This window comes from Gopherus evgoodei, chromosome 3, assembly GCF_007399415.2.
Source record: "Gopherus evgoodei ecotype Sinaloan lineage chromosome 3, rGopEvg1_v1.p, whole genome shotgun sequence".
Taxonomy (NCBI): domain Eukaryota; kingdom Metazoa; phylum Chordata; order Testudines; family Testudinidae; genus Gopherus; species Gopherus evgoodei.
In genome coordinates, this window is record NC_044324.1 from 196188867 (window position 1) to 196202192 (window position 13326).

General features: G+C 44.8%; 1 protein-coding gene across 2 annotated transcripts in view; it reads left to right on the forward strand.

Moving 5' to 3' along the window:
- The window catches only part of LOC115647596 (follicle-stimulating hormone receptor), a 171638-nt gene that overhangs the window by 148780 nt on the left and 9532 nt on the right, over positions 1 to 13326 (forward strand). For both annotated transcript variants that reach the window (XM_030554307.1, XM_030554306.1), the window contains one exon: positions 3646 to 3831. In XM_030554307.1, the coding sequence (XP_030410167.1) occupies positions 3646 to 3831 (186 nt within the window). The remainder of the gene's footprint in view (positions 1 to 3645; positions 3832 to 13326) is intronic.

Below are 13326 nucleotides of genomic sequence, written 5' to 3' on the forward strand. Positions count from 1 at the left end.
GAGCGGTCTCTGAGACAGATCATTCAAATAAATATTCTGTTACTATGGAATACAACTTTCCCTGATCTTGAATTTGCTTATGTTCATGTGCATTAATGATCATAATCAATATAAAGTTATTTAAAAGGTCTTCCTTGCATCCACAAGGAGATGTTTAAATGGTTATGAAATCATTTTGTTTTATGAAAAACACAGTGATATTTTTGCCACTTGTAAGTATAGGCAGCATTCTAATTCATGTTTCTCTGTCATTTTCTAACCAGGATAATAACTGATTGGTCTCGCTAAAGATTTTCAAGCCAAAGAAAGATATTTTTCCTATCCTTGTTATGACGCACTATGAAGTGCTGTGGATCTCAATAATGCAATGAAAGATACTGCATATGGGTTTGAGCAGAAACCTACAAGTTTCCTGTTTGATCAGTAAATTACTCATGATAACAGCTTTTGTTACCTGTTACATTAAGGACTAAGGGTGAAATCTAGGAAGGTATTTAGGCCCCTAAGTCCCATTTTAGGCACTACTGTGATCCACAAAACTCACACTTGGGTGCCACCTAATAGTGTAGGTTCCGAAACTCACTCACCCTTAAATGTTTGCAATAAAATTTCCCTAACCATGTATGTTTTTGCCTCTGGGCATGCTCACTGCTGCCTCACTCAAGGAGCGATTCACAAACAAGGAAAGATAATAATTCAGCCACCTAACTTGCATGTGGGAGCCACTCAGGTAGGCATGCTCATATGCCACCTACCAGGTCAGACACCTGAAACAACTTCACACAACAGCTGGGAAAGAGAAGGCCTTCCCTATAACTTTTAGCACAGTGCTAGGTGTCTCACCTGAGAGTGGGAGAATTGATTTGAAACATTTCCCATGAGTGCTCTAACCACTGAACTAAAGAGTGATAATGCTTTCTCTGGCCCAATTATTTAATTAAAGTGGAACAACTTCAATACAAGAGACTGAGGGAGCCCCATATCAGAATATCACATAGCCCAGTGACTAGGGCACTCATCTGAGAAGTGGCTGCTCCCTATTCAGATTTCTTCTCCCCCTCAGGTGGAGGAGGGACTTCAACTGGGGATTTCCCACATCCTGAATGAGTACCCTAATCTTTGGGCTAAAGATAATGAAGGAGATCCTGCTCCACCCCAGTTGTTTTGATTTGGATCCCATGCTCAATATAGGTTGCCAAACACCTATCTTCCCCAGTTTGTGCACTGTGAAGCGGAGATAGTTCAGGCGGTAATGATGCAATCTTATCTCCATGGGGGATAAGGGGATTAGCGCACACCATTTTGATTGTCATCTAGTTTAGGTGGTTCGCTGCCTACCATTCTGGCTTTGCTAATCCTATTCCAAGGCACCTATCCCATTCACCATACAGGAGCTTGGGTGCCTATCACAGACTTTGTTGATTGCATTGTGTCTTATGCCTAAAAGTTATGTGCTTAAAAGTTAGGTTCTGCAACACTCAGTATCAAGTGTCTTCATTGCTGTCATTCTACATTTCCAGCCATAGGTGCAATCTGGACACAAAAATTGCTACCACCAAAAACCATATTTGCTCATGCAACTTGGGTAATTGCTTGAGGAAATGTAGTTAGGGGTGTGGTTACCTAGTGGGTGCATACAAATCGCTGTTTGTGAGCTCAGATGCAAACTTTTCTGGCCATGATTCTTTTACAGGTGTGTTTGTTTTGCCTTTCACAGATTATTTGACTCTAAGTGTGAATGTCATTCACACCAATTGTATGACATTTGATCTCCCCAACAGTTGGTGGCCACTAGATGTATCTCATAATAAAAATAACTTGTGCTTATTGTGTAATTTATATCAAATGAAATATTGCCATGGTATAGGAAAGTTATCAATAAAATAGAGACTGAATGTTTTGAGGATGGAGAAAAGCTATTCTTCCAAATTAGGTCAACTCATCTACTTTATTAGGGCAAGCTCTTTTCTTTGATAACACAAGACAGAGAACATAACAATGTGGGGCACATATCTGACACTGCAGGAAGAACTGGGCAACATGTTGCTTGGTTCATTTTACTCCTATTGTTAAAGGAAGCAGCACGCTTCTCTGCTTTCCCATGTTGATGGACACAGCATATACAGTAGGCAGATGGCCCAGCCGGGCATGCCCCCTCATTAGCAGACAGTGCCTTATATGAGATGTGTTATGCCAACTATAATTCTCTAGAACAGAGGAGAAATCCTGCACTGCTCCTTGACAGCAGGTGAAGGGCCACTGGCCTCCTTCCAGTATCTGTGCAGCATGAGGAAGGATTTTGTATTTGCATCACAGGATATTTTCCCTTTCATTGCCAGTCTAGTTCTTTTTATAATAACTTTATAGTTGCAGCCTCCATCACTACCTTTGATAGTCTATTTCACAAAGTAACTGCCTTCCACATAAATACATTTATTTGCACCTTCTGTAATGCTTGCTCTCTTCTTACCTTCAGTCTCTTCTCTCTCTCCTTTTTGAACCTGTTACCCTCTGGAAATGTTTTGTTGTTTTCACACCTAGAAATTTAAAGCTCATTTTTTTAATGAACAAAAACATAATTTTCCCAACCTTTCCACACAGTTGTTACCCTGCATGTACCTATCTGTTGCCTTCTGCATTTTGTTCCAGTTCCTCATTTTCCTTCCCATAATAAGGTGTCCAGGATTGTCCATAATACTAATTCAGGTGTGATTTCATCAGCCCTTTTTACAGTGCCATAATAATCTTCCTCACTGATTGGTGCATTTCAGTATTTCCTAAACCCTGCCTCACAAAGAGCTAATGGTTTTCAGTTGTTATGTACCAGATCCTTTATTGCTACTAGAGAGTGTAGATTATTTGTCTTCTATTTTTAATGAATCTATAATACTCAACAATAGTCTTCAATGAACATCAACTCGGCTCTCCCACTTTAAGCCCAGTCTCTCTTTTTTCTTTGATACTGACCCACTGAATAATTTTTTCATCATCTACAAGCAGGCACACTTTTGGGTTTGTTTCCTCTTCCTTTTCATTGATTTATAGTTTCAAAAAGATTGGACTTAATGTCTGCTACTGATCTTCCCTTCTCAGCATTTTCCTTTCACCTGATTTGTATCTATGTGCTGATATATTTCAACTTTGGTTACTAAAGCAATTTTTTTATCCAGGCTAGAATTTCACCATCAATAGCTGCTTTCTAATGTTATAAGCAGTTTCTTTCATTCTTTTTTTTATGTACTGCTCTGTTGCAACCCTTCTTTAAGCCCAGTTATATGGTCTTTTGTTTCACACTTGTTGACTCTTATTGTCACCATCTCAAGGAAATTAATCCTGTTTGTTAAGCATGCTTTCCCCCTTCAAAGACCAAGCCATGACTGTCTTTGATGTCTGTACCTGTCCAAATCTTCTCTTATTTTGTTTCACATCAGTGATTTTTAGAATCTTTCCAAAGCAGACATCAGATGTACAAAATGAGAAAGTACAACGTCATCCTCTGATCCTGTTTTCAATGTGGCTATCCAGACAGCTTCTTTCCAATCACTAGCCTCTTACAATGTGCAGGAGTCAAAAATGTCTCTAAATTGAGGGGTGGGAGAGGGTTGTTAACTTACCTCTTTGCTGAGATTATTATATGTCTTAAAGGGATATTTCAAAGACAAGAATCAGTTTCCTGCCTGCCTCTGGATTAGAAAATATTAAGAAGCTAAGAGCACGATCTACCTACAATTTAAAAAAGCTGCCTGCCTTAGAGAAGTTTGTTGCACTGATTGAGGCTAACCTCACCTATCCTAGCCATTGCTGTGCATTCACAAATTGGAAAAGACAAATGTGAGTAATTTCATTTTTCTTTGCATTTCTGACTGTTGATGGTGAATCAAATAATTAAACTTAATTCATGGAAAAGAGATTAAAGCTAGGTATGGAGTTTTTTCCCAAGTATTTATAATACAAATACATTTGTATATACGGAGAGCAAAGTACATATTAGGAGCCAGATAATCTGCTGCTGTAAATGGTCATACCTGCATTAACAGTAGTTAGTTGCAGTACATTCAATAAGGCGCAATGGGCTTTGCTCAGGTGGGCCCTTCAGGAGCCACATTGAAGCCCTTAGCATGTTTTGGATCTCCCATTCTATAGCAGCTTGGGCATGAGGAAACACCCGGTAGGGTGGGGTTCTAATTGGGTGAGCATTACCTGTGTCAATGGAGTGGTATGCCCGTTCAGTCCATCCTGAGGTGGCTGAGAACAATGGGGCGAAGCTAGTGCACAGCTTCTTGATCTGTTGCCGCTGCAGATGTTCCAAGGTTGTGGAGAGGGTCACCTCTTCCATGCCACCGTCACTCTTTCCTTCATAGTAGACACCTTCAGGCCACTTAGCGTCATCTTCTCCCTGGGCTTTAAACTGAGAAACTGTTAAGTCTCTGGAATAGAAGGGCTTGAGAGAATTAACATGGTCCACTTTAGGCTTTAGGGAGGAATTGGGAAATGTTATGAGATAGTTAACAGCTCCCAGGCGCTCTTTGACCGTGAATGGCCCTTCCCATGACGCTTCCATCTTATGGGCCTGTTGCGCCTTCAAGACCATAACCTGGTCTCCTACCTTGAAGGAAAGCTCTCTGGTACGTCTGTCATACCAGGCCTTTTGCTCTTTCTGAGCATCCTTTAGGTTTTCTTTAGCAAGGGCTAAAGAGTGTTGGAGGGTGCTTTGTAGGCTGCTTACAAAGTCTAGAATGTTAGTTCTTGGAGAAGGCATAAACCCCTCCCATTGCTGCTTCACCAGCTGTAATGGCTCCTTAACCTCGTGGCCATATACAAGTTTGAATGGTGAAAACCCTAAACTGGGATGTGGTACAGCCCTGTAGGCAAAAAGCAACTGCTGCAACACTAGGTCCCAATCATTGGCGTGTTCATTGAGGAATTTACGTATTATGGCCCCCAAAGTTCCATTAAATCTCTCCACCAGGCCATTGGTTTGATGGTGGTAAGGGGTGGCAACCAAGTGATTCACCCCATGAGCTCCCCGCAGATCTTTCATGGTCCCTGCCAGGAAATTAGTTCCTGAATCTGTAAGGATGTCGGAGGGCCAACCTACCCTGGCAAAAATGTCTGTTAAGGCCTGGCACACAGTTTTAGCCCTGGTGTTGCTTAGAGCTACTGCTTCCAGCCATCGGGTAGCAAAGTCCACGAAAGTCAGTATGTACTGCTTTCCTCTGGGGGCCTTTTTTGGGAAAGGACCCAGAATATCCACAGCTACTCGCTGAAATGGGACCTCAATTATGGGGAGTGGCTGGAGAGGGGCCTTGACCTGGTCTTGGGGCTTTCCCACTTTTTGGCACACCTCACAAGACCGGACATAATTGGCAACGTCCTTGCCCATCCCCTCCCAGAGGAAGGACTTCCCCAACCGGTCTTTGGTTCTGTTCACCCCAGCATGGCCACTGGGATGATCATGGGCTAAGCTTAAGAGCTTTCCCCGGTACTTAGTTGGAACTACCAACTGCTTTTAAGGATGCCAGTCTTCCTGGTGTCCACCAGAAAGAGTCTCCTTGTATAAAAGTCCTTGTTCTACAACAAACCGGGATCGGTTAGAAGAGCTGAGAGGCAGTGGGGTGCTCCGTACTGCCACCCAAGCTTTCTGAAGGCTGTCATCTTCTTTCTGCTCAGTCTGGAACTCTTCCCTTGAGGCTGGAGACACTAGTTCCTCCTTAGACTGTGGACTTGGGCTTGGTCCCTCTGGAAGTGAGGTAGGTGATGGGGTTGTGTTCGTGGATGGGGAACTGCTTTCCGCTGGTGCACTATGTGATATTTCGGGCTCTGGCTGAGCCTCTTTGGTAGGGTTGTCTGCTGCTTCTGCCAGTTCAGACCCGCTGGCGCCCTCTGGCATTGGGGTTGGAGACGGGTTTGCAAGCGCTGGCATCAATGCTGGCAACGGTTCTGGTGCTGGTTGCTTTTCCCGTTCCGGGTCTGGGACTGGAGGCACTGTGGCTGTTTCAGTCATTGGCAGGGGATCCGGGTCCACCACCTCTCTCTGGGTCTCTAGTAACACAGACGGGGCTCTTGTGGACGGCTCAGGAACAGGGATGGATCTGGAAGCTTGCCTGGTTTGGCTGCTTGTAACCATTCCCACCCTCTTGGCCCGCTTCACCTGGTTGGCCAAGTCTTCCCCCAGTAGCATGGGGATGGGATAATTGTCATAGACTGCAAAAGTCCACATTCCTGACCAGCCTTTGTACTGGACAGGCAGTTCAGCTGTAGGCAAGTCTACAGATTTTGACATGAAGGAGTAAATTGTCACTTGGGCCTCTTGGCTGATGAATTTGGGGTCCACTAAGAATTGGTGGATAGCTGACACTTGGGCCCCCGTGTCTCTCCACGCGATAACCTTCTTTCCGCCCACTCTCAAAGTTTCCCTTCGCTTCGAGGGTATTTGAGAGGCATCTGGGCCTGGCGATCTTTGGTGTGATGGTGGTGTAATGAACTGCATTCAGTTGGGGTTCTTGGGGCAGTTGGTCTTTATGTGTCCCAGTTCATTACATTTAAAGCATCGCCCAGCTGACTGGTCACTGGGCCGAGGTGGGTTGCTGGAGACTGGTGAGGTGGGACAATAGGGAGTCTGGGGCCTTCCTTGGGTTGTAGGTGGGGTCTTGGGTTGCCCTCAGTGATAGGGTTTATTGTCTGTTTGCCCCCTGTGACATTCGCTCCCCTTGCTAGTAGCTTTTTTCTTTTCTGCTACTTCCTCCCATCTGGCTCCAATCTCCCCCGCCTCAATTACAGTTTTGGGCTTTTCATCTAGTATGTACCTTTCTATTTCCTCAGGAACACCCTCTAAGAACTGCTCCATTTGCATTAGGAGGGACAGCTCTTCCAGAGAGTTAACATTTGCTCCTGATATCCAGGCATCATAATTCTTTCCAATGTGGTAGGCGTGTCGGGTGAATGACACATCTGGTTTCCACCTTAGGGCTCTGAACCGCCGACGGGCATGCTCAGGTGTTAGCCCCATTCTGATTCTGGCCTTGGTTTGAAAAAGTTTATAATCTTTCATGTGTTCCTTAGGCATTTCAGCTGCCACCTCTGCTAAGGGTCCACTGAGCTGTGGCCTCAGCTCTATCATGTACTGGTCTATAGAGATGTTGTACCCATGGAAGGTCCTTTCAAAATTTTCTAAGAAGGCCTCAGTGTCATCACCTGCCTTGTAGGTGGGAAATTTCCTGGGATGGGGAACAGTACCTGGAGAAGGGTTGTTAGGGTTGGCTGGAACATCTGGCTTAGTCTTTGCTAATTCCATGGCCTGCTGGTGGGCCTCCCTTTAGATCTCTATCTCTCTTCTGTGGGCCTTCTTTGGCTTCTTGTTCTCTTTTGTGGGCTGCCTCTTTGGCTTGTTCTTCTCTTTCTCTTATCTCCATCTCTTTTCCTGTCATTTCTATCACTTTTTGTTTTATCTCCATCTCTTTTTCTCTCATTTCTATCTCTTTTTGTTTCCTCTCCATGTCTCTCTTGTGGGCTGCCTCTTTGGCTTGTTCTTCTGTAGCCAGTCTTGCCCGTTCCTTGGAACTCATTGTTCCTGCTTTCTTGTGCTGGCTGTGCCCTCTGCTGCTTACTGCCTAGAATGCTGCAACCCAGGCTGCTTTGTTAACAATTCATTTGCAAATGCCTTTTGTTGGTGTCTGCTGGCTCACAGCTTGCCGCCTCTTTAACAAAGACCCTTGTTAAAGAACTTTAACACCTCTGCCCTCAGGCTGTCATCCGATCAGCCAGGAAGGAGAGAAAAAAAAATTCACTGGCTTTAGTTTTTAAACCCACTGCTGCACAGCATGTCAAGGTATTATTCCCACTTTGAACTTTAGCGTCCAGAAAGTGGGGACCTGCATGTACCCCTCTAAACTTAATTCCTAGCTTAGATCTGATAGTGCTGCCACCAACCAAAAATATTGTGTTTTGGTACACTTTCTGTCCCCCAAAAACCTTCTCTGGGGGACCCAAGACCCAAATCCCTTGGGTCTTAAAACAGAGAGAGATAAACCATTCCCCCTCCTTTCCCCCTCCCAGACTTTCCCTGAGAGAAACACTGATCCAAACTCCTTGGATCCTAAAACAGAGAGGAATTAACCTCCCCCGCTTCTTTCCCCCTCCCAGACTTTCCCTGAGAGATGCACTGATCCAAACTCCTTGGATCCTAAAACAAAGAGGAATTAACCTTTCCCCCCCCTTCTCTCCCCCCACCACTCCCTGGTGAGTTCTGACCCAATCCTCTTGAGTTTTACCCAAGGAAAAAATCAATCAGGTTCTGAAAAAAGAAAGCTTTTAATTAAAGAAAGAAAAAATAAAAATTACCGCTGTAAAATCAAGATGGAAAATGTTTACAGGGTCTTCAGCTTATATAGACTAGAGGGACTCCCTCTCCCTTAGCCTAAGATACAAGTTATAGCAAACAGAGGTAAAATATCCTTCCAGCAAAATACACATTTGCAAATAAAGAAAACAACCATAAAGACTAATCCGCCATCTATCTAGTACTTGCTATTTTGAACATGAGAGACTATTTCAGAAAGATTAGAGAAAGATCTGGTTGCACATCTGGCCCCTCTTAGCTCCAAGAGAGAACAAAGAAAAAAAAACAGCACAAAACAAAGACTTCCCTCCACCAAGATTTGAAAGTATCTTGTCCCCCGATTGGTGCTTTGGTCAGATGTCAGCCAGGTTCACTGAGCTTGTTAACCCTTTACAGGTAAAAGAGACATTAACCCTTAACTATCTGTTTATGACACCTGCATTAACAGTAGTTAGTTGCAGTACATGCAATAAGGCCCAATGGGCTTTGCTCAGGTGGGCCCTTCAGGAGCCACATTGAAGCCCTTGCAGGGGAGACAACTTTCTAACCTGTTGTGAGAGGCATCCAGAGAGACAACAAAGTGAAATTCTGAACTCCTTTTACATAAGATTTGGTGCCACTACAGGACCTTGGTTACAACCATATTCTTTATGGTCCCAGATTATATCAATAACGTCACAGCAGGTGAAAGAGGATGGCCTGCCCTAGGGAAATTGCCAGGGTTTTATTGAGGGTTTTCCTCTGACCTTTGGAAAACTTCCCCAGGATATACTAACTCTGATGAACCTTAGGAGGACACAGATAGAGCATTCCAAACAAAGTATTGACACACAGGCATTAACTCTTCAAAAAACAAAATAATTTTTATTCAATATACCTATATTCCCCAGTACAATAAACCTTAAAAGCATATATCAAGAAGCAATTCTGTTAGCACAGGTATGCATATCAAAGTACCCAATATTGCAATACCACAGAGTTGGAAATGGCTTTCAGGTGGTTACATTCTATGTACAATTATCAGTCACATGTAGAATGCTGACAGCAAGTTCTTACTTAAATGTTAAAACTGTATACAGAGTAACAAACGAGGGCTGTAAAGCAATTAAAAAAATTAATCACAAAAAATATTTTTTTAATCGTAATTATTTTTTTGACTTAATAACGTGAGTTGACTGTTATTAATCGACAGCCCTATAACAAACATACATGCACAAACTTCCAACTTTATTATCTCAAGCATACACACTCATACATCCTATTGGTTCCTTATACTATGGTCATCATGCTTACTTATCCGCAATCTTCTTTCCCTCTCATCTGTTTATAGTCCTTTTGCTCTGTCACGGCTACTTCTGAACTATTACTGCTGCTGCAGCTCCTCCCTTTTTCAGTGATTTCAGCACATTTCTGATCTTTCTTCTTCCTCTCCTGCTTCTGTGCAGGCTATTATCTTGAGTGACTCAAGCCTGTCAGCTCTCTGTCTTATATACAGGTTTTGGTATATTCAGATTGGTTGCTTCCTCAATCTTTATATACAGGTTGTCTTCTCAATCCCTTGGGCTATTCTGATTGGTTGTTTACTCAGTCATTATGATTAGCAAACCTATCCATCAGTCATCTTTAAGCCTTCCGTGTTCTTATGAAGCAATCACAGCCGTTGAACTCATCTGTCAGTGAAAGCCGGACTTGACTGAAAACCTGCACCATGCTTGACTGACCCCTCCCTTCAGGTTTTGGAGTGACTTTTACCTAACCTCAGTCCACACCCTGCCTACCAACACACCAGTCACTGGCAGAACTGTTCAAAACTACCAGCTCACTGTCCTTGGCTGTATGTCAACATTGACTGCACCCTTAAAATTACCAGACTTATAAAACTATAAATCATCACCTTATTTCTTTAATATATACTTACAGTAATTCCTTGCTTAATGTTGTGGTTATATTCCAGAAAAAATGCCACTTTAATCAAAACAATGTTAAGCAAATCCAATTTCCCTATAAGAATTAATGTAAATTGGGGAGATTAGGTTCCAGGGAAATTTTTTAAGCTTGGTTGAAGTGGTGCAGTCAGAGGGTGGAAGAGGGTAGATATTTCCTAGGGAATGCCTTATTGCTGAATGATGAATTAGCACTCTGCTGAGCCCTCAAGGGTTAACACGTTATGAATGTAGCATCACACTCTACAAGGCAGCACCAATGGAGGGAGGATACACAGCATGGCAGAGAGAGAGAGAGAGAGAGAGAGAGAGAGAGAGAGAGAGAGAAAGAAAGACCATATGTGTGTGAGAGAGAGACGTCCATTACCCCTTTAAGTATGCTGACTGCACTCTAAGTACACTGCCTTTTTAAGTAGATCAGCAAGTTGAGACAGCAACTACTCCCAGCAAGCTCCCTGAGCCCTGACCTGTGTCCCTCCCCTTCCCCAGCTCTGTGGAGATGGGGTGCAGGAATAGGGGGGAGGAGTGCTGGGGAGGGGGACACCCTGATATTAGCTCCCCTCTTCCCCCACTCCATTGCACAGCAAGCAGGAGGCTCATGGGAGCAGCTCCAAGACAGAGGGCAGGAGAAACACACGGCAGTGGAGGAAGGGACAGCTGAACTACCCGGCAACTGATAGCCTGCTGGGCAGCTACCGCACAGGGAACTTTGGGGACCTGATGGGGAGGGCTGCTGGTCCACCCTGGTTCCAAGCCCCCACCAGCTAGCTCCAATGAGCTGCTTTTTCTGCAAGCAGTGGACAAAGTAGGCGGCTGCCAAACAACGTTATAAGGGATCATTGCACAACTTTAAATGAGTATGTTCTCTAATTGATCAGCAACGTAACAATGAAACAACATTAACCGGGATGATGTTAGGTGAGGAGTTACTGAATTTATTAACTCTTACTGTTACGGTCTTCTGTTGCCACCCTATTTTGATTTTTCCCCTTTTCAGTTAATGATGGCAAAGCAGTTTTTTTTTTAATTTTTGACTGCTGTGCTTGGCAACAAAATACAGCAGCTCAAAACCCTTCATATCACCTCAGGAAGTTGGTGTTATTAAGGCCTTTGTCTACACTACACATTTTTTCTTACAAAAGTCAGCTTTCGTCAACAAAACAGTGGAGGTGTACAGACTACAATGCTCCTCCCACTGATTTAACTCTCCTGCTACACCAACAAAATAAAACCACCCGAATGAGAGGTATAGAGTTTTTTGCAACAAAGTTTGATAGATGCAGTGTCAGTGTAAATAGTGCGCTTGCTTATGTCACTCTAATTAGCCTCCAGGAGGTGTCCCACAATGCCCATCATAACCACTCTGGTCAGCAGTTTGAAATCGCTGCCCTGAAGTTACACAGCCATGTACCCCTCCCCCATTTAAAGGCCTGGGAATTTTAAAAATTCTTCTTTCTGTTTGCTCAGCATGGACCGTTCACACTGCATCTTCCCAGCTAACCATGCCAACTTTCAGCAGTGGACGCCTTTTCACCTGGATCTGCTGGGTCTGTGGGAAGAGGAGGCTGTGCAGTCACAGCTTCACTCAAGCTGTAGGAAATTTGATAGCTACAGGCTCATCGATAGTGGGATGCAAGAAAAGGGGCATAAAAAGGGTCACACAGCAGTATTGTGCTAAGATCAAGGAGCTGAGGCAGGCGTACCAGAAGGCAAGGGAGGCCAACCGTTGATCTGGTGTGGTGCCGAAGACATGGTGTTTCCACAAGGAAGTGCCTGTCATCTTTGGTGGTGACCCAATCTTGACCACCAAGAGCGCTGTGGACACTTTGGGAGGCACTAGAGGTAGCGGCAGTGGAGTCAACCCCAAGGACAAAGTAATAGATGAGGAAATCGAGTTGGAGGAGGTGGTGGAACACATGAGAGGGTCGTTCATTGTTATGGTGCATCAGGACCTCTTTTTGACTCCGGAGGGGTCTAGCCAGTCCCAGCAGTCCAGCTCTGGTGTACATGAAGCAAGGGAGGCAAGCTCTGGTAAGCATGCATTTTGCTTTGATGCTGCACGGTGAGGGGAGATTGAGCTCCATGTACTTTGTTATATGACAGAGGAGGGATAAGAAACAGAAATTAACAAATAATCCTATGCAGCTATGCAGTGGAAAAGTTTGTTAATGTACACTGGGATGTCTCGGGAATCCTCCAAAGTGATATCTAGGAAACTTTCCTATAGGTATTCTGCAATCCGATGCCAAAGGTCCGTTGGCAGAGCTGCTTTGTTTCTTCCCTGAAAGAAACTTTGCCATGGCAACCAGCAATATTTCTGCAGGGACCAAACAGCATACAGACCTGGTCAGAAGCTGCACATGTGCAGGAGATGCACTTTTGCATTCTGGGTTCCCTCAAGAGTGAGATATTGATTTGATTACCCTAATTGGCACCGGGAAAAGGGTGCCTGTAAGGGTGCAGACTCACTCCTGCGGTGCCTCCTGCTGGTTGTCCTCAGGAATTAGCTCATTTTCCAGCCAGGAGCACTCTCTGCAGGCCAGTGATCCGCATTACCTCACTCTGGTCCCTGTGTCCCTCCCGGACCCAGTGCCCTGTTGTCTAGGGTGCTGCCCCCCTGGCAGTAACCCCTCACAGCTCTGGGTCTCCCCCTTCCAGAGGAACCCCCACCCATGATCCCCACTTCGCCTCAGTCTTGGCTACTGCCAGTCCTCATCTAGCCCCCGTTCACTGGGGCAGACTGCAGTGTATCAGCCACTCATCATAGGCAAGGAGGGTTGGACCTGCTGCCTTTGCCTGCTTGTGGGTTGCCCCTTTGCAACCCCGGTATCTAATAGGCTTCACCAGGCCTGCAGCCTGGGGCTTTCCTAGGCTGGAACCTCCCCGGATCCCTTGGCCTGTCCCCAGCCCTGCTCCCCTCCAGGTACCTAGTTAAGCTCCTTGCAGACAGGCCCTTCTCACTCTGAATGCAGAGAGAGAGTATGTGTCTGCCCCGGCTTCCCTGCCTTCATAGGGCCAGCTGAGTCTTTTGGGAGCATGGCCACA